The sequence below is a fragment of the Eretmochelys imbricata genome, chromosome 6 (genome assembly GCF_965152235.1).
Source record: "Eretmochelys imbricata isolate rEreImb1 chromosome 6, rEreImb1.hap1, whole genome shotgun sequence".
NCBI classification, from domain to species: Eukaryota; Metazoa; Chordata; order Testudines; family Cheloniidae; genus Eretmochelys; species Eretmochelys imbricata.
In genome coordinates this window covers 6,638,001-6,659,508 of record NC_135577.1, presented here as the reverse complement: position 1 = coordinate 6,659,508, position 21,508 = coordinate 6,638,001, and the positions used below count along the sequence as shown (strand labels likewise).

The window sequence follows — 21,508 nt, the reverse complement described above, 5'->3', positions numbered from 1 at the left end:
TGATTCCCCATCGACCCTTCCCCCTTTTTGGTACTGGGAGCTAGCCAACCAAACCACCCCCACTGAATGTTAGTAAGGGGGCAACAGTCCCCTTACAGTAAGGGCAGGTGCCTCACAGCCCTGGATCTTCCCAGGGAGTGTCCCACATGGGGAGTGGGACACTGACTTCGCAGGTAGAGGTGGATTGAGATCTATTCAACTATGTGTGTCATAGACCCTCTACAGCACTTACAATAAGGATTCCCCTTCAACTTGTGAGGCTGGGGCTGGGGCTTTGGCATGAGGAAGGGATGGGATCTCCTCCTGCTGTTGAGATCCACAGCAGCCCTTCCTTTCTGCCAGGGCACTGAGCTGGCACAGAGAGAACAGGGTCTGGGATAGAGCCAGGAGTCAAACCCAAATCTCTTGACTCAGGGCCACACCTTAGTCCCCAGACCAGTTGGAGTCATTCCCTCTGGGGTGGTTGTGACGTTCCCCTCTGGTGTTATCTGGACCGGTGATCTGATAGGCCTCTCCAATCCTTGACTCTGGGAGCCAGCCTTCCCCTGCTCTGCTGTGAGAACCCCCACTCCTGGGCTGTCCACGCACAGCCTCTGGCATGTAAGCTGCTCCCCGCTACTTGCAAGCGAATGACACTAGACAATATCTCCGGTCCCAGACACAACCCTGGGAACCTCCATCTTGCAGTGTCCAGTTATGCGTGCTGGCTGCTGCAAGCTTATATAAGTTTGTCAATATAACAAAGAAATTGCTATGTACCAGGCTTCTTATCCTAAGGGGAGTCTCTGACACACTGTAAACCAAATGCACTGCTTCAGGTAGAATAAACAAACAGATTTATTAACTATAAAGGTAGATTTAAGTGATTATAAGTCAAAGCATAACAAGTCAGATTTGTTTAAATGAAATAAAAGCAAAACGCATTCTAAGCTGATCTTAACACTTTCAATGTCCTTACAAACGTAGATGCTTCTCACCATAGGCTGGCTGGTTGCTCTTTATCCAGGTTCTCCCCTTTGATCAGCGCTTCAGTCACTTGGTGGTGGTGGTGTCTGTAGATGGAGGTGGAAGAGAGAGAGCATGGCAAAATGTCTCTCCCTTTTATCATGTCCTTTCTCTCTTCTTGGCTTTGCCCGCCCCCCCCCCCTGCCCCGTCAGAGTCAGGTGAGCATTACCTCACCGCAGTCCCAAACTGCCCAAAGGAAGGGGGTGACTCCCACGGGGGTCTAACAGATTCTTTTGTTGCTGCCTAAGCCAGTGTCCATTGTTCCTGTGAGGCTGGGCTGGGTTTGTCCCATCCATGCCCTGATGGGGTGTGAACTGCCCCTCTGTTCTTGGAGAGTTTTTGCATGGGCTTGCTTTAAGCCATGAGGATACATTTTCAGCCTCATAACTACATACAGTACATGAAATTATAACCTATAACCTTACTATAACATGGCTGTAACAATTACTATAACATCACTATAACAACCATGTTCAGTGCATTATGAGCCTTTCAGCGTGACAAACTTTGCACTGGATACCACACAATCATTTTATAGAGATGAACATGGGGGAGCAGGGTGTTTCCCCAAGGTACAGAACATCACAGTGGTGCTCAGCCAGTCTGGGGCACTTTGACCTCCCTACATTGGGCAGTTCCCAGGATGCTGTGGACAGCTGTGTTTGTTCCAAGATCTAGTCCCCACCTCGGATCCATTCTCCGGGGAGAGAGGGAAAGCGGAACCCGCAGAAAAGAATCACGGTCACCGTGAAGATGTGGAGAGCTCTGCTGCATCACAGTGACTCTCATCTCAAATGAAACCCCACCCACAATCAAACCATCGGTGTTTAGGAAACACCCTCTCCAGCTCTTCCCCCTGGGCCTCCCCTCTGCATCATGTTGGACAGTCTCTCACAAAAATGTCTCAGGCACAAATGAAAATCAGGGCATCCATGACAGTTTTAATGCCATGACATGCCCAGAGCCCTAACCACACCCCCTATGAGCTTTTCAGAGTCACTGCTTTCCAGGATACAGGCCCCCATCGAGTAAATGGGAAAGATATTCTCTTTTGGTCTCTTTGCACCCGATGTACAGCTTTGCATTTGGCCGTGTTAAAACACATCTGTTTGAAAAATGTGTATAATGTTCAGTATTTAGACTTTATGAAATGCTTGTGTAGGTTGCTGCAGGCATTGATCTCACTGAAATGTCTGTACCCCACGTTATGAGGTTCTATTATGGACACAGACCATGGGACGTTCCGCCTCATGGGTTTGACAGGCAGCAGCCCCATGGCTCCTGATTGGCTCCCTGTCCCATAAAAACCCAAGAAGTGGTCCAGGAAGTGTCCAGGCACCAGCATGGCTCTTCGGTAGCTGCTACGACTGTTCCTGTTCTACGCTCTGGAACTCCTGGCTTGATCTCAGCTTGATTTGGACTCAACAGGCTCAACCACCGCTCCCTCCAGTACAGGTCTGAGGACAGAATGAGTACGAGGTGCACGAGATACTGGACTCAAAAATGAGACACGGCTCCTTATTGGCTGGGAGGGTTCTGGCCTGGAAGAGCAATCCTGGGTTCCTGCATCCCGAGATCACACGCCCAACTTCATGGCAGCCTTCCATGATTTGGGGTCCACAGTTTGTGTTGTGGTTTTGGCACAAAATCCTACAAACCTGCCAAACTGAGGCCAGCAGGAGGCTCCCCTAGTGGGGTGGTGGTGGGGGGGGGGGGAGAGCAGTAAACGTAAGACTCCCTGAGTCTAGAGCCAGGCCAGTAGTATTACCAGGCAGCTGATAGCTCCAGGCTGACACCCGTAGTAGCTATAACCAGCCTCTGCTCCACCTCCCGTGACCCGCTGTGGACACAGACCATGGGCTGTTCTACCTCAAGGGTTTGACAGGCAGCAGCCCCAAGGCTCCTGATTGGCTCCCTGCCCTATATAAACCCAAGGGGCATTTTGGTCTCTGTCCAGGCAGTAGTGTGTGTCGTCTGTAGCCATGAGTGCCCCTGGCCCATGCTCTTCAGCTCCTGGCTTGATTTGGACTTTGCTTCCTGACTCAGATCCTGAAACCCAACTTGAACCCTGACCCTCCATATTGACCCTGGTCTGGACCTGACTATGGACTCCTCGGATACTCCTAGCCTCAGGTTTGCCCCTGCTCTGAGCCCTGGCCCTGACTGCTCTTGTTGGGATCCTGTTGGAGAGACCCTACACATGTCCCCAGCATGAGAGAGGGTTCACCCAGCCTGCTGTCCTGAGCAGACAGCAGAAGACCCACCAGTGTGCTCAGAGTGGTGTCACAGGCTGGCCCTTTAAGGGGAGTTGGGCTCAGCCCTGGTCAGCTGCTCCTGATCAACCAGTTCAAGTCAATGATCAGCTCCAGCTGGGGAGGAGATGGGGGATCTCTATAAAGGGGAGAGCAGCCCTGCTGGGGATACACCTCCACCAGCCGTATTCCCAGTCGTGGGGTCCTCCAAGGCCCCCTGCCCCAAGGAGAGCTCCCCCTGCTGGAAAAACATCTGTGTCTCCTGCACACCCAACCCTGGGGGAGCTGAGTTAGGGAGAGGGTGGCAGGAGAGAAGGAGACTCCAGGGGCAAGCCCTGGAGAGGCAGATAGCCTGGAGGCAGGCTGGGAATAAGGATCTAGCCTAGGGAATAGCCTCCAGGCTTGGGTAGGAGCCAGGCCTCCAGGGAGACAATCTGGAGGGTCAGCACTCTGTGTGAGAGTGCGGGGCTGGAAGCAACGCCTGGGAAGGACGGCAGACCCTTGGTGCTACTGCTTAGGGTATTTATCAGTGTCCCAACCGGGGGATGGTGGGCACTGTGGAGGACAACCCTGCCACAGCAGGGATGAAGCCAGCTTGAATGGAGAGTTTATTAACTGCCAGAGGATCAACCCAAGGGGGAAGCCCCAGGCTGGCGAGGGCTCCTAGCTCCAGCTTATGGCACATTGGGGTAGCCACGAAGGGGGGAAATCTCAGCAGGGATCCCATTGCAATCAGAGCTCGGTGCTGGCTGCAAGGACCGCACCCAGGGCAGCGGTCCTATGAATGCCCTGACTGGGGAAGATGCTGCAGTCAGCAGGGGGAAGCCCATGAGGGACAGTCCCTGTTGGCTTTACTGTCCAAAGCTTTGGTGCTTAGGAACAGCTGGTACAGAATGCTGCAGTGCGGGATATTGGGCGTGCATCAGACCTGTCCACTCCCTCCACTGGCTTCCCTTCGGAGCAACTCCTGACTGATGCCATGTGCGGACGCGCCAGTTCCAGAAAAGGAGGGTCTTGTTCCTGTTGGGTGTCACCCACGTTGAAAGTGGAACACTGCACCTTAAATTCATGCCCACCTGAATCCGGCTTAGTTTTCATACCCTGAGAATATTGAATCTGGTTCACAGGCTTGGTCCTTAGCTTCAAGGCTTGGTCCCAGGGAATCGAGAAACATCTCAAGCTTCAGGATAAGGATCAGGGTTGGCAAGTCTGCCCCTCTGGGTCTTCTTGTTCTGCCTCTGTACAGTGCCTAAAACCATGGGGATGTGGTGGCCTAGGTGCTACCGTAATACACCTAATAAATGTCCAGTACCTAACACAGAGGGGTCCTGGTCCATGGGAAGGTAGTCTACATGCTTCCGTAATTCACCCAGTAAATAATGTTCAGTGCTTAGAACAGCTGTATCCTAGTCAATGACTGAGGCTCCTAGGTGCTACCATAATACACCTAATAAATACTATACCGTGCCCAGTGCAGTGGGGGCCTGGACCATGCCTGGGGCTGTCCTAATTGCTACTATCATTGAGGTAGACCATCTGTGCTGGACACAGCACTTTCTCAGGGCCTGATCCCAGGCTGGAACAAACTCCCCAGTGACTACAGACCATTCCAAACCTCCCCACCCTTCATTCCAAGCATCAGGGGCATTTCTTTGATCTTGCCTTCTCAAGCATAGAGCTGTTTGTGTGTGTGTGTGTGTGTACACACATACAAGAGGGTCTCACACCTTTGTTGCTTCTGCAAGCAGAGCTCACAGCACATGCCACGGGTTCCTTGCATCTGTTCACTCCCCACCCCACAAGCTCCCTATGTATCTATCCCATCCCTCTCTCTTCGTCCCATTGCAGAATGTAAGGGTGGAAGGCGCTCAGATACTCCAGTGATGAGCGCTGTCTAAGACCCAATGTTGAACAGGGAGCACTTCACTCTCAGATGCCACATCTCTGCGTTTCTTTGGGGCAAGTCATCTGCAAGGACTGAACTTTAGCGAAAAGCCTCTCTCTGCTTTCTGAGCTAGAGGGCCAGGTTCGGGGAGTTTAAATGGTCCAAAGCCCATTGCAGGGCTCTGCTTCTATTGCAGAAGATTTGTCTGTGCCTGTGTCAGGGTTGCAAACCCATGCGTAGGCTGGGTGAGACGTTCCTCTGGCCAGCAGAATGTGACGTAGCCTTCTCAGAGTTGGACAAAGGCTCCTGTGACTGCTCCTGTCTGGGCCTACCCAGGTTTCAGACCCCCTTTCTTATTGGACACAGATGGCTCGGGGGCAGTATTGACACAAGAACACAAAGCACCGGGGAGGGCCAGAGCTTATTACTGCCGAAGTCCAAAGTCCAGTGGTATGATTTCACAATATCGAGATGGCCTTGCTGAGATGCGAACGACAAGCATGACCCTAAGCAGAGAGCAAGGAATTAGAGCTCAATGGGGACGGGTGTGATTAGGAAGAAGTGGCTGTCTCCTCTCTCTCCCCATAACTTGCAGAAATGAAAATGTTCCTGGCTCACCTATTGGACCAGTGAATGGGGGGTGTGGGGGTTTGCAGGAGTGGACTCCAGAACATCGAAAAGCTTCCCAAATAGAGGACCTCGATATCAACGTAGACTGGAAAATCATTTGGCAAACACAGCCACCGTGGAAGATAGCTTTCACTGTAGTATGGGGAGGGGATGCTGTCTGCTCATGTCTGTATTACTCCTCTGACTGTCCCGGACAGGGCTGGACATTTCAAGGCAGAAGGTTTTGGGGAAATTTGGGACTGGGGGTATGTTGGGGTCACTTGTCTAGCAGTAACCCAGGCTGGCAGAGACCAGAGTAGGGCTGTAACGCGCAGGGGGCTGGAGTCAGAGTCGCTGGCTGGGAGAATGCAGACAGGGAGCTACAGCAGTTGAGCATTTTAAGGCTCTCAAGGTTATATGACAAGCGATGCCACAACTTCTCGCTGGTCTGAACTGCAGCCCAGAAGGTGACCATAGCCTTATGCTTATTGACAAGTTACTTTCCCATGGGATACGGTAGCTCTTGCCCTCTGGTTTGCTCTTGCAGCTCTTGTCCAGTTTAAAAAGCTGAGATCCAACTGCCATGAGACTGATCGAGTTTCTCCTCCATATTGGACAACCACTTGGGCCATTTCTTCTGCTTTTATGCAGTCACAATCTCAGTCTCTTAGCCGGGGGGCCTCTCTTCTGAGTGCTTGCCCGGTGTATGTGTGTGTGTGTGTTTGTCTTTGGAATTCTCCAGCTTGCATCTAGTCCAGATTGTAAATGTCGTCTGTTGCCACAGGTGTCCATTGTTCTCATATTGATTGGGTCCGTTCTCAGCCTCTCCCTTCTCCGGTGGTGGGTTTCGCTCCAGGTAGATTGGGGACACAATAGCCAAGCTGTCACATAGCTCTAAAATTGCTTCCTATACAAACATCTCACAACAATTGGTGAGTTCCTACCTTTTGTCAGAGACCCCCACGACCCCCTTCAGTGAGATGTTCTGACATGGGACATCAGGGGCTTTGTCTTATATATGCAGCTATACCCGCTCCCCTGAAAAAAAAAAACTTTCCTGATTTTTCACACTTGCTATCTGGTCACCCTAGGGGTAATATACATGCCTGGGGGGTCTCTCTGTTACAGCTGTTCCAGAATTCCTGTAGGTCCCCGGCCAGGTGGCTCCTTTCCCTTCCTGGCTGCAGAGTGTCCTCTGGGTCAGGCAGGGTCTTTTCTGAGGCTGCTGCAGCTGAGACCTTGCAGGGAAATGCAGGGCCAGAGCCACCAGGAACCATTTTCCTCCCAGCAACCCCACTACCCTAGCTCCTTTCCTGGGGCCTCCCGCTACCTGGTGTTCCAGCACTTCTTTCTTTAGGACTCCAGCACTGGCTAGATGGACCTCAGTGTGCTCCGGTCTGGGGAGTGCTGTGTTCCTCTCTCTTTCTATGGCACTGCCTTTATCCCAGCTGGGTCAGTATCCATGTGATCCCTTAATCTGAAAACCCTTTCCGGGCCTGTGCCTGCTTTACAGAGCCGTCTCACCCAAACACCAGCTTTGTGTAAACGGGGCACCGTGTACGTATAGATTTTTCCATCTGTCAGGGTGTAGGGGAGGGGGGAATTGAGCTCAGAAAGGTGTCGGTAGTGCACATCTTGCAAATCTACAGCCTAAAAAGGATGTGAAATTGATGTGTGAATTTCTCAGCTCGGCCCCCCTCACTCTGACTCAAAGGCTGGGCATGAAGAAGCTAGGTTTTTAGTTAGATTGAGGACAGATATGACTCCTGTGTGAGAGAAAGATGGAGAGAGCTAGAGATACTCCAGTCAGCATTAGGTCTCTGTGGGTCCTCACTATAAACATTATTTATCCTCCCCCACCACGCTCCAAGTTGTCTCCTGCTCTGTCTTGAAACCACTTTGTGCCTCTCTCCCTGGTCAAAGTGGCCCCCTGTCATGCCAGGTACTGCATGGAGCCCGGCCGAAAGCTGGGGACCCCCGTGAGGCTGGGCGCTGCAGGGAGCCTGGCTGAGAGCTGGGGACCCCCGTGGGGCCAGGCAGTGCACGGAGCCCGGCTGAGAGCTGGGGACCCCCATTGGGCTGGGATGCTGCATCGAGCCCGACTCAGGTCGGATCCAAACTGTGATGGGTGCTGCACAGACGCGCAGTGAGAGACAACCATTGCCCTAAAGAATTCAGTCTAAGTAGACAAAGGAAGGCTTATTATCCTTAGTTGGGGAAAACGGAGCCCCAGAGAGATTCAGTAACTTGTACAATCTCATCCAGGGAGTCTGTAGCAGAGCCAGGAGCAGGACCGAGGTTCCTGAGTCCAGTTTAATTCCTGAACCACAAGCCCAGCCTGTCTCTGTAGTGGGCTCGCTGGTCTGTCAAATTTAACCGAGAGACAAGCAATAGAAACATGCAGCCTACAGTGGTCAGTAGGGGATGATGCCTTTTCTATAGGGCTATCTGGAAACACCATATAGGATTCTGATGCAGGAAGAGAATTCTCTGTTGCTCTAGGATGGACCCCAAAATGCCCATAGGACAGTGACCCTCTCCCATTCAGGCCTGCAGGATCTGTGTTCTGCTCTTCAAACACCATGCGCCCAGGGTTTGGATTGTGTCTTTGACAAATGCTATGAGACAATGTAGACAGCCCCATGTGCAGGAAAAGATGGGTTTGAATAGTGCTTGAGCTAGATGTTTTCCCTGCACATTTCCTGCTTTGAGGGATTTCCCCCAATACTGGGTCCCACCCCAAAGGCAGCTGAACAAGCTCCAGGGGAGGGATCCCTGTACACATGCTCAGCCTAGAAAGCATCTTGTTGTTGGTTGTTGTTGTGCGGGTTTAGGGGCACTAGGAAATGCATGAAGGTCCCGTTGTGTGTTTTTTGAATGGGGAACAGGGTCCTGGCTCTGGGTGTGGTTTTTCCACTTTCCCTTTTGCTGCAGCTGGTCCTGGATCACATGTCACAGGTTGGGGGGCCAAATGGCCTGTGGGGCTGGGTTCCAGATAAGCAGGGCTGGATTCAGGCAAAATGGAGCCCTGGACGAACTCGTCCTTGAGTGCAGTTGGAGAACAGCAGCGTGGGGCGCAAGGCGCGAGAGCCAGCTTCTGGCCCCAGATCCGAGCCCGGCTGCACATGGAGGAGTTTCTGAGCCTGGGGGTTCCCCCGGCCATTCGCCCCGACCATCTAGCTGGAGGAGAGCGGTTGTGCGGCAACACCCGTCCCTGCAGGAAAGGGGGACACGGGCCGGCCCGCTTGCTCCGCAGGGGCCAGCTCTGTTGCCTGTGACTTCCTGCCATGCTGGCAGCTCCACCCACGCCCCGCCCGTGTGTCCAGGGGCTTCAGCCCCGGGCTCGCCCGCACTCATCTCCTCTCTGGCAGCCCAGGCCTGCCATCTTGTGGCACTTGGATGGTACCCACCCTCCCCAACCACGGCACCCTGGGCGGTCACCCAACCACAAGGCCGGCCCTGCAGGTAATAATTGGAGAAATTAGAAGCCTTGCTGACTCCCCTGTCTGCTTTCCTCTGGAGCACAGAGTGAATGGGCATCAGCTGCCTCTGGAGTGGTGCCCGGGGGCTGTTTATACAGGATCACTAGGCCGGTGCTGAGATGCAGCTGCCTCTGGGGTGGGGCACAGGGGCTGTTTATACAGGGATTCCTTGCCTGGCACTGAGATGAGCCACCTCCCGGGTGAGTACAGGGGCTGGTTAGCCGTCATCCAGCAACGCAACTTAGAAGTGAATCCGACACCAGTGTAAACCCGTCCCACTCCCTGAGTTTCCTCCATCATGGCCCTGGCCTAGCAGAGCCCTGCTTCGCTCCTGGGAGCCGCCACAGGGTGCAGCACCCACGGGGCTGGGGTACCAGCTCCCCACCAGTGCAGATCAGGTGGGAGCCCTCTGCCCTTCTCACGCTGAGCGGCTCACACAGCCAAAGGGGAGGCACCAGCCCAGGGGGGTTCGCTCCTGCGGGAACGGCTGGGAGGGCAGCGTTTGTCCAGTGGTCGCCACTGGGTGTAAGAAAAGTGTGTGTGGTTGTCTCAGTGCAGGGGTGTGTGAGTGGTTTTTGGGTGTCTGTCTGTCAGTGGAGCGTTGGATTGTGACTGTCCGTGTCAGGTTGTCTCAGTGTCATATTGTGTGTGTGTATTTGGGTGACTTAGTGTTGTTTTGTGTGTGTGTGATTTGTGTGTCTCATTATCGTCCTGTGTCTGTCTCAGTGTTGTCTGTCTGTTTGTTTAGCTGTGTGTGTCTTTCACTGCAGTTGTGTGTCTAATTGTGTATCTGTCTATCTCAGTGTAGTTGTGTGTGTGTCTGTCTGTCTCAGAGTAGAGGTGTTTATCTGTCTGGTTGTGTGTCTGTCTGTCTCAGGGTAGTTGTATGGGTGTCTGTCTAGTTGTGTGTGTTTGTCTCAGGGTTGGTGAATTCGCAGTATTTTCCCCAAGAATTAAAATGAGAGGGGTGTTGAATTTGCAAAGGGTGGGGGTGGAAAATGTCTAAATTAGCAATACCACGTGTAACCAGTTGACCACTGACAGGTGTGGGGGAGGGTATGGGGGAGTTCAGGGTGTATGTGGTTGATCTTTTTTATTTGTTTTTTCACCTGTCTCCATGTAGCTGCGTGTGTGTCTGACTAGTTGGGTGTCTCAGTGTAGTTGACTTTTTCTTTTCTCCGTTCTGCTCCCTCCCTATAACACCCCTGAGTCTGCCCCCCTCGCCCCATCAGTTTTTCTCTCTTTTCGGGTATCACTTCTCTTTCCTCTGCACTCCGCCGCCTCCTCTCCAGGCAGCGCCCTTGAACCTCTCACTCCCCGCTCCACACACACCCCTCACCCAGCACAGGATGGACCCCCTGCCTCTGCTCCTCTACCTGTGCGCAGGTAAGTGCCAGCCAGAGGGACTGGGAAATGCTGGGCTTCTCCACATGGGTGCCCAGCGAGTACCCCTCTGGCAGGGGGATGGGAGCAGCTGGACGGTCGGGACTCCTGGGTCCTATCCCTGGCTGGCTCTGGGCGGGTGGGAGGGAGTGGGGTCTGGTGGGTTGCAGCAGGGGACATGTGCATCAGGAGTCCTAGGTTCTCTCCCCAAATTTGGGCGGGGAATGGGGCTCTAGTGGCTTAGAGGAGGGATGGGAGGCGCTGATAACCAGTATTCCTGGGTGCAGTTCCTTCTGTGTTCTGTTCCCCCAGACTCTCTGGGATGGGAGTGGGTCAGAGGTGCGACTCCCCTTCTCTGGGGGGCGTGTGTGCTCGGTAGGATGTGGGGCGAGGGTCCGGCGGATGCGAAGTGGATGCAGTGTTCGCAATTGCGCAATCCTGCTGTAAAACCACAGCCGCTTCCCGCTGCTTCAACGTCACATCTCTCTTCTCTGTGAGTCCTGGACCCATCAGGGAATGGAGGGGGCTGACTTTGGGGTGGCTGAGAGTGAGGGGGATGGGCTGGGCAGGGGGACAGACTGGAAGATGGGGTCTGAAAAGGGATGAAGGGAAGAATGGGGGAGGCCACCTCAGCTCCTCCCCCATCCTCAGCTCCTTTGTCCCCAGGCCCCACCCACCCAGCTCCACAATTCTGCACCCCGCTTTGCCCCATATCTGCTCCTCCTACAGCTCTGGGGGATCTTTACTACCTCCCAAGCCTGAAGGGGGCAGCTCCCAGGGGATTCTTGCAGAGGGATGGCCACGCTGTGTGTTAGGGATTCACTGTTGCCACTGATGGGCTGTTTGGTGTATCTTGTGTGACATGAGTTTGGTGGGTCTCAGCTCGGGCTCTCATGGCACAGGCTTACCAGGCCACCCTGCATTAGCTGACAGACTCGGTCGAGAGACCGAGAACTGCCTGGGCCAAGGAGCTCCCGCTGCGATGCTGCGGCCAATCCTTGAAGGCAGAAGAAGGGGAAACTCGAGTAAGAGCAGAGAGGTTATTTTACCTCTGTATTTGCTAGTGATGCGAGTGCCTCTGGAATCCTGTTCTGCCAGTTCTGGTGCCCACAGTTGAAGAAGGATGTTGATAAATTGGGGAGGGAGTCAGAGAACAGCCATGAGAATGATCAAAGCATTAGAAAACCTGCCTGATGGATTGAGCTCCTTGAGTCTATCGCTATTTAGATTAACAAAGCAAAGGCCAAGGGGTGATGATCTCAGCCTATAAGTACCTGCGTGGGAAACAAATATTTGATATGGGCTCTTCAATCTAGCAGAGGAGGGTGTAACATGATCCATGGCTGGAAGCTGAAGCTAGACAAATTCAGACTGGAAATGAGATGTAACATTTCTAACACTAAGCCCTGGTCTACACTAGGAGTTTAGGTCGAATTTAGCAGCGTTAAATCGATGTAAACTGTTAGAGAGCTTATTCCTTCACTCTCCCACTTCCCTGGTCCTTCTCACATGAACAGAGAGCAACAATACCCGAAGTCCGAAGGTGAAAACAATTCGATGTTTATTGGGGTGAACTTCCAGCAAGCTTAAATACAAGTTCCTTTTCCTTATTTCCGAATCCCAACTTACTTCCTGTTTCCCCTAATTTATATAGTAATATTCTTAGCTATACCTTAACCAATCATTCTACTAAAATTTAACTAACCAATCCTAACATATTGTAACATGATTATGTAACCAATTATATCCCACCACCTTAATTAGTTTACACCCAGCAAAATTAATTATACAGCAGACAGGAACAATCACAGAACCAGACAGAGATTATACAGACAAACAATAGCAAAGTGGGAACTATAATGGCAAGACAATACAGAAGTGAGGATTTCACATCCCAGTATTGATAAGTGAGTTCTTGCCAGACAGGATGCTATCAAACTAAGTTTTCTTTTACATTTTCTAGGCACTTCCCTTTCTCTGGAGCTGATAGGCACTATCAGGACAGGATTGTATTCCTAACAGCCCAATAGCACCTTATTTCAATGTGACTAGTTTGGAATGTGAGGATGTGACCTGTCGCTTCCTAGCTTATGGCTGCCTCTGCTGCTTAGCCAAAGGCCTTAGCCTAAGAACAGGGCCTCAGACTGTCACAGTAAGAGAAGGACCTTACACTGGCAGACAGTGATTTTGATTCTTTCTTTTATACCTCTAGAACTAGCCAAGTGATAAGAATACCCCTAAATTCTTAAAGTACAGGCCTTTGCAGACAGGCCTGAATATCTATATCCTAACATAAACCTGCACCCATCCACACGATGAAGCCCTTTTTTTTGACTTAAAGGGCTCTTAAAATCGCTTTCCTTACTCCACCCTTGACAAGTGGATTAGCACTTAAATCGGCCTTGCCGGGTCGAATTTGAGGTACTGTGGACACAATTAGACGGTATTGGCCTCCGGGAGCTATCCCAGAGTGCTCCATTGTGACCGCTCTGGACAGCACTCTCAACTCAGATGCACTGGCCAGGTAGACAGGAAAAGAACCGCGAACTTTTGAATTTCAATTTCCTGTTTGGCCAGCGTGGCAAGCTGCAGGTGACCCTGCAGAGCTCATCAGCAGAGGTGAGCATGATGGAGTCCCAGAATCGCAAAAGAGCTCCAGCATGGACCGAACGGGAGGTACGGGATCTGATCGCTGTATGGGGAGAGGAATCCATGCTTTCAGAACTCCGTTCCAGTTTTCAAAATGCCAAGACATTTGTTAAAATCTCCAAGGGCATGAAGGACAGAGGCCATAACAGGGACCCGAAGCAGTGCTGCGTGAAACTTAAGGAGCTGAGGCAAGCCTACCAGAAAACCAGAGAGGCGAATGGCTGCTCCGGGTCAGAGCCCCAAACATGCTGCTTCTATGATGAGCTGCGTGCCATTTTAGGGGATTTAGCCACCACTACCCCAGTCGTGTTGTTTGACTCCTTCAATGGAGATGGAGGCAACACGGAAGCAGGTTTTGGGGATGAGGAAGATGATGATGATGAGGTTGTAGACAGCTCACAGCAAGCAAGCGGAGAAACCGGTTTTTCCGACAGCCAGGAACTGTTTCTCACCCTGGACCTGGAGCCAGTACCCCCCGAACCCACCCAAGGCTGCCTCCTGGACCAGGCAGGCGGAGAAGGGACCTCCGGTGAGTGTACCTTTTAAAATACTATACATGGTTTAAAAGCAAGCATGTGTAATGATTAATTTGCCCTGGCATTCGAGGCTCTCCTGGATGTAGTCCCAAAGCCTTTGCAAAAGGTTTCTGGGGAGGGCAGCATGTCCACCATGGTAGGACACTTTACCACTCCAGGCCAGTAGCACGTACTCGGGAATCATTATAGAACAAAGCATTGCAGTGTATGTTTGCTGGCGTTCAAACAACATCCGTTCTTTATCTCTCTGTGTTATCCTCAGGAGAGTTTTCAGAGTAACAGCCGTGTTAGTCTGTATTCGCAAAAAGAAAAGGAGTACTTGTGGCACCTTAGAGACTAACCAATTTATTTGAGCATGAGCTTTCATGAGCTACAGCTTACTTCATCGGTGAGCTGTAGCTCATGAAAGCTCATGCTCAAATAAGTTGGTTAGTCTCTAAGGTGCCACAAGTACTCCTTTCCTCAGGAGAGTGATATCATTCATGGTCACCTGGTTGAAATAGGGTGCTTTTCTTCAGGGGACACTCAGAGGTGCCCATTCCTGCTGGGCTGTTTGCCTGTGGCTAACAGAAATGTTCCCCGCTGTTAGTCACGGGGAGGGGTGAGGGGTTAGCCACGCAGTGCAGGGAGGCAAAATGCAAGCTTGTAACGAAAGCACATGTGCTATGTATGTAATGTTAACAGCAAGGTTTACCCTGAAAGAGCGTACCCATTGTTCTATAAAATGTGTCTTTTTAAATACCACTGTCCCTTTTTTTTTTCTCCACCAGCTGCATGTGTTTCAATGGTCACAGGATCTTCTCCTTCCCAGAGGTTAGTGAAGATTAGAAAGAGAAAAAAACGCACTCGTGATGAAATGTTCTCTGAGCTCATGCTGTCCGCCCAAACTGACAGAGCACAGACGAATGTGTGGAGGCAGACAATGTCAGAGTGCAGGAAAGCACAAAATGACCGGGAGGAGAGGTAGCGGGCTGAAGAGAGTAAGTGGCAGGCTGAAGAGAGGGCTGAAGCTGAAAGGTGGCGGCAGCGTGATGAGAGGAGGCAGGATTCAATGCTGAGGCTGCTGGAGGACCAAACCAGTATGCTCCAGGGTATGGTTGAGCTGCAGAAAGGCAACTGGAGCACTGACTGCCGCTACAGCCCCTGTGTAACCAACCGCCCTCCTCCCCAAGTTCCATAGCCTCCTCACCCAGACGCCCAAGAAATCGGTTGGGGGGCCTCCGGCCACCCGGCCACTCCACTCCAGAGGATTGCCCAAGCAACAGAAGGCTGGCATTCAATAAGTTTTAAAGTTGTAAACTTTTAAAGTGCTGTGTGGCCTTGTCCTTCCCTCCTCCACCACCCCTCTTGGTGCTTCTCTCCTCCACCACCGCTCCTGGGCTACCTTGGTAGTTATCCCCCTATTTGTGTGATGAATGAATAAAGAATGCATGAATGTGAAGCAACAATGACTTTATTGCCTCTGCAAGTGGTGATCGAAGGAAGGTGGGGAGGGTGGTTAGCTTAAAGGGAAGTAGAGTGAACCAAGGGGCGGGTGATTTCATCAAGGAGAAACAAACAGAACTTTCACACCGTAGCCTGTCCAGTCATGAAACTGGTTTTCAAAGCTTCTCTGATGCGCACTGCGCCCTCCTGTGCTCTTCTAACCGCCCTGGTGTCTGGCTGTGTGTAACCAGCAGCCAGGCGATTTGCTTCAACCTCCCACCCCACCATAAACGTCTCCCCCTTACTCTCACAGATATTGTGGAGTGTACAGCAAGCAGTAATAACAGTGGGAATATTGGTTTTGCAGAGGTCTAACCGAGTCAGTAAACTGCGCCAGCGCGCTTTTAAATGTCCAAAAGCACATTCTACCACCGTTCTGCACTTGCTCAGCCTGTAGTTGAACAGCTCCTGACTACTGTCCAGGCTGCCTGTGTACGGCCTCATGAGCCATGGCATTAAGGGCTAGGCTGGGTCCCCAAGGATAACTATAGGCATTTCAACATCCCCAATGGTTATTTTCTGGTCTGGGAAGAAAGTCCCTTCCTGCAGCTTTTGAAACAGACCAGAGTTCCTGAAGATGCGAGCGTCATGTACCTTTCCCGGCCATCCCACGTTGATGTTGGTGAAACGTCCCTTGTGATCCACCAGTGCTTGCAGCACTATTGAAAAGTACCCCTTGTGGTTTACGTACTCGCCAGCTTGGTGCTCCGGTGCCAAGATAGGGATATGGGTTCCATCTGTGGCCCCACCACAGTTAGGGAATCCCATTGCAGCAAAGCCATCCACTATGACCTGCACATTTCCCAGGGTCACTACCCTTGATATCAGCAGATCTTTGATTGCATTGGCTACTTGCATCACAGCAGCCCCCACAGTAGATTTGCTCACTCCAAATTGATTCCCAACTGACTGATAGCTGTCTGGCGTTGCAAGCTTCCACAGGGCTATTGCCACTCGTTTCTCAATTGTGAGGGCTGCTCTCATCTTGGTATTCATGCGCTTCAGGGCAGGGGAAAGCAAGTCACAAAGTTCCATGAAAGTGCCCTTACGCATGCAAAAGTTTCACAGCCACTGGGAATCGTCCCAGACCTGCAACAGTATGTGGTCCCACCAGTCTGTGCTTGTTTCCTGGGCCCAGAATCGGCGTTCCACGGCATGAACCTGCCCCATTAGCAGCATGATGCCCACATTGCCAGGGCCCTTGCTTTGAGAGAAGTCTGTGTCCATGTCCTCATCACTCATGTCACCACGCTGACGTCGCCTACTCACCCGGTATCGCTTTGCCAGGTTCTGGTGCTGCATATACTGCTGGATAATGCGTGTGGTGTTTAATGTGCTCCTAATTGCCAAAGTGATCTGAGCGGGCTCCATGCTTGCCATGGTATGGCATCCGCACAGAAAAAAGGCGCGGAACGATTGTCTGCCATTGCTCTGACGGAGGGAGGGGCGACTGACGACATGGCTTACAGGGAATTAAAATCAACAAAGGGGGTGGCTTTGCGAGAAAACTGAATGGCCCCCTCAAGGATAGAACTCAAAACCTCAAGGATAGAACTCAAAACTGGGTTTAGCAGGCCGTTGATTTCACAGAGGGAGGGAGGGAGGAGAAAATGAATACAAAACAAATCTGGTCTATTTCTTGTTTTGAGCCACTTCATCTATCTTTATACATCTTGCTGGCAGGAGACTGTGCAGTACGACCGCTAGCCATCAACATCTCCTGTGTGCTCGGCAGAAGACGGTGCAGTAGGATGACTGGCCATCGTCTTCTGCTAGCTGCAGGTTAAAAGACAGTGCACTGCCGGTTGGACTCAATCGCCACGATCCAAAACAAGGGAAATGACCTGGCTGAGTCACTCCCATGTTTGCCCAGGTGCCCGTTAAAAGAGCACCCAGGACTACGTTAATGACGGCTACCAGTCATACTGCACTGTCTGTTGCCAAAAGGCAATAAACTGCTGCTGTGTAGCAATGCAGTACCGCGTCTGCCAGCACCCAGGAGACATACGGTGATGGTGAGCTGAGTGGGCTCCATGCTTGCCGTGGTATGGCGTCTGCACAGGTAACTCAAAAAAAAGGCGCAAAACGATTGTCTGCTGCTGCTTTCACGGAGGGAGGGAGGGAATGGGGGCCTGACGATATGTACCCAGAACCCACCCGCGACAATGTTTTAGCCCCATCAGGCACTGGGATCTCTACCCAGAATTCCAATGGGCAGCGGAGACTGCGGGAACTGTGGGATAGCTACCCACAGTGCAACACTCTGGAAGTTTATGCTTGCCTCAGTACGGTGGAAGCACTCTGCCGAGTTAATGCACTTAATGCACTTAGAGCACTTTCTGTGGGGACACACACTCGAATATATAAAAACGATTTCTAAAAAAAGTCTTCTATAAATTCAACCTAATTTCGTAGTGTAGACATACCCTGAGAGTAATTAACCACTGGAACAATTTACCAGGGGTCCTGGTGGATTCCCCGTCACTGGCAATTTTACATCAAGATTGGATCTTTTTCTAAATGTTCCAATCTAGTTCAAACAGGGATTAATTCAGAGAAGCTCTCTGGCTTGTGTTACGCAGAAAGTCAGGGTAGATGAACACAGCGGTTCCTTCTGGCATTCTATTCTGTAATTCTATGAAGGTTGATCTGCCCCTGCGACCTTACAGAAAGTCCCCCTCCCCCCGTGAATCCGGGTCGGCAAGAGATAAATCAAGGGCTTCATTCACCAGTGCTAAACACACTCCTTAGATTTATTCTTCACATGGAAGTTTCTGCTGCTATGCAAATGAATGCATGGGCAATTTTCATAAAATGGCCATCCAGGGCTAGACACAAAGGAAACTTGAATGAACTGGTGGGGAGCGGCTGGTTGTCAGGGCTCCTGGGTTCTATCCCCAGCTCTAAGAGGGGAGTGGGGTCTGGTGCTCAGTTTCAGAAAGGTTTTGGAATGAACTTGCTGTAGCTAATGATGAGATTTTACATAGGGTAATTAACACTATTACCGTCGGGTGGGCAGGACATTCCCGATCAACTCCACATTTTCAGTTCAAAGCAGAACTGTCTGTTAGTGATGGCATATTGTTTAGAGGAAATAGAATAGTGGCGCCAAAGATGTTACAAGCTGACATGCTCACAAGAGGACATGAAGGACGCTTGGAACTGGAGAAATATCAATGCAGAGCCAGAGAGAGAATGTACTGGCCACAAATGAGCAATGAGCTAGCGAAATTGTTAAAATGTGTGAAACAGGCCCCCAGTGCCAACCTAAACAGAGTAAAAGAGGCTATGTTGGTAAGCAATGAACAGTGAAGGGCATGATCTGAAGTTGGTGTGGATCTATTTGCATATGCAGGTGAGGGCTCTGTTTTGACACTGGATTATAATTCTCATTCTCTGGAGGTGGTTTTACTAGAAAATAATACACCAAAAAACATGTTATACTGCACATGAAATCCGTATTTTGCAGGCATAGAATCCCTGAAGTTATTTGCCCGGCGTTGAGATGCAGCCACCTATGGGGTGGGGCCTGGGGGCTGTTTGTACAAGGATTCCCTCACCCAGCACTGAGATGTGGCCACTTGTTGGGTCTCTCTGGGAGGGGATGGGGGGAGGTGTGACTCTCACTCTCCATGGGGCACGTGTGCTTGGTAAGATGTGGGCTGGGGTTGGTGGGCAGGAAATGGATGTGGTTGGCATGGTCCTGCTGTAAAGCGACCACAGCTTCTTCCTCATTCAAGGTCATGTCTCCTCTGTCTGTGAAGCTGGGACCTCTCAGGGCATGGGGGAGGTCACACGTTGTGTTGGCTGAGAATGAGAATGAGAGATTTGAGGCTGGGACTGGGGACTTTGAGGCACATTGGGAGATGTGTCCTAAAAAGGGAAGAAGGGAAGACTGGGGGAGCCTGCCCCCACCCTCTCAGCACCCCTTTTGTCCAACCAGCCCCACAATTTCTCAACCTCACCCCTCAGCCCCACAATTCTGCACCCCACCTTGCCCCACATCTGCTCCTCCTGCAAATCTGGACAGTCTTTATAGTCTCCCACCCTGGAGGGGGCAGCTGCAAGGCGACTCTCCTTCCCAGGTCTGGGCTTGCAGGGATGGAGAGGGCAGAAGGGCCAGGGGAGAGGAGAGAAGAGCTAACCTGAGAGATTCTTACACTCCCTACTTCTCTCCCACAATTCCTCTCACCTCTGCTTGCCTCCTGCAGCAGCCCTGATTGGCTATCAGGAGGTGGGAATGTGGAGAAGATCAGCCAGTTGGAAAGGGGTTTCCCCACTCACCCACTTCCCCCAGCCAGTCCCACAGAGGATGGCGGGGAGTTAGTTAGCTACCCAAATGCATTAGGGATTCAGTGTTGCCATCCACTGCCTGTTTCTTGTGTGACGTGAGTTTAGTGGGTCTCAGCTTCAGCTCCCACAACACAAATTTTACCAGCGTGATGCTGTGGCCAAAAGGGCTGTTGCGATCCGTGTATGCATGAACTGGGGAATCTCGAGAAGGAAGAGAACCTCAGAGTTATGAACACCAGAGTTAGGAACTGACCAGCCAACCCCACACTTCATTTGAACCAGAAATACGCACCCAGGCAGCAGCGGAGCCCGCCCCGCCCCCAAAGCAAATACAGTATGGTGCTGTGTTAGATGTAAACTACTAAAAATATAAAGGGGAAGCTGCATTTTTCTTCTGCATAGTAAAGTTTCAAAGCTGTATTAAGTCAATGTTCAGTTGTAAACTTTTGAAAGAACTGTAATGCTTTGTTCAAGTTACGAACATTTCAGAGTTACGAACAACCTCCATTCCCGGGGTGTTCATAACTCTGAGGTTCTATTGCATTTTACCTCTGTATTTGACCCTGGTGCGACCCCCTTCTGGACTAGTGAGTCCAGTTCTGGTGACCACAGTTCATGAAGGATGTTGATAAATTGGAGAGGGGTCAGAGAAGTGCCATGAGACTAATGAAAGGATTGGAAAACCTGCCTCATAGTGATAGACTCAAGGAGATCAATCTAGTTAAGGGAAGGTTAAGGGATGGCTTGACCCAAGTCTAGGAGTACTTATGAGAAGAACAAATATTTAATATTGGTCTCTTCAACCTAGCAGATAAAGGGTAACACGATCCAGTGGCTGAACGTTGATGATAGGCAAACAATGGCCATGCCTACCCTAGCGATCGTACAGCGGCACAGCTGTACCCATGCAGCTGCATCGATGTAAGATCACTCGTGTAGCTACTCTGTGCCGACAGGAAAGAGCTCTCCGGTCAACGGAATTAAACGACCTCAATGAGTGGTGGTAGCTCTGTCGGTGGGAGAAGCTCTCCTGCCGCCACAGGGTTCTGCACACTGCCACTTATGCCAGCGAAACTTATGTCGCTCAGAGGTGTGGTTGTCTCATACCCCTGAGTAACACAAGTTTTGCCGCCGTAAGTGGTAGTGCAGACTTGGCTCGTGACTGCAAATAAAGCCGACATTTTTAACAGGAAGCGTAATTCACCCTTGGAACAGTTTGCCATGAGTTGTGGTGGATTCTCCATCACTGGACATTTAAAATCATGGTTTGACGTTTTTCTGAAAGACCTGCCGTAGTTCAATCAGGAATTAATGCAGGGAAGTTCTCTGGCCTGTGTTATCCGGGAGGTCAGACTAGACGATCACAATGGTCCCTTCCGGCCTTGGAATCTATCAGTCTGTGAAGTCTCTGATCTGACCCTGGTACCCCGACAGGAAGTGCACCCGCTATGGATCAGCGTCAGGGAAGCTGATGGAGACAAATCTAGGGCTCCCTTCACCAGCATTAGCTCCACTCTTGATATTTATTTTTAAGCGGGAGTGACTGGCACTATGCAAATAAATGCAGGGAATGATTTGCATAATATGGCCCTTGAGGACTAGGGAGCAGGTGGTGAGGAGCTGGGAGTCAGGACACCTGGGTTCTATCCCTGGCTTTGGGAGAGGAGTGGGATTTGTTGAGTTAGAGCGGGGTGTGTGTGTGTGGAATTCAGTCCCGTAGCCAGAAGGAGCCGGCCCCTCAGCCCCAACCACTGGCCCGTTCTCCAAAGGGAAAGCTCTAACTGGTGACTGTTTAACCCCTGCAGTGCTGGCCCCAAGCCGTGAATTCAGTGTAGACGTGGAGGGACCCATCACCTTCCAGGAGGCAGCAGCGGGGTTTGGGCAGAGCGTGGTGCAGTTCGGGAGTGCCAGCACTGGGAGGTAAGGGC

General features: G+C 51.3%; 3 protein-coding genes across 3 annotated transcripts in view; all 3 read left to right on the top strand.

The window, feature by feature from the left end:
* The window catches only part of LOC144266036 (uncharacterized), a 293,194-nt gene that overhangs the window by 11,879 nt on the left and 259,807 nt on the right, over positions 1-21,508 (top strand). The gene's annotated exons all lie outside the window — the stretch shown is intronic.
* The window catches only part of LOC144267048 (uncharacterized), a 60,816-nt gene that overhangs the window by 11,909 nt on the left and 27,399 nt on the right, over positions 1-21,508 (top strand). The gene's annotated exons all lie outside the window — the stretch shown is intronic.
* LOC144266038 (integrin alpha-D-like) overlaps positions 10,584-21,508 on the top strand; it is a 30,170-nt gene continuing 19,245 nt past the window's right edge. Inside the window, exons 1-2 of the mRNA XM_077819176.1 lie at positions 10,584-10,620; positions 21,386-21,500. Of these exons, the coding sequence (XP_077675302.1) occupies positions 10,584-10,620; positions 21,386-21,500 (152 nt within the window). The remainder of the gene's footprint in view (positions 10,621-21,385; positions 21,501-21,508) is intronic.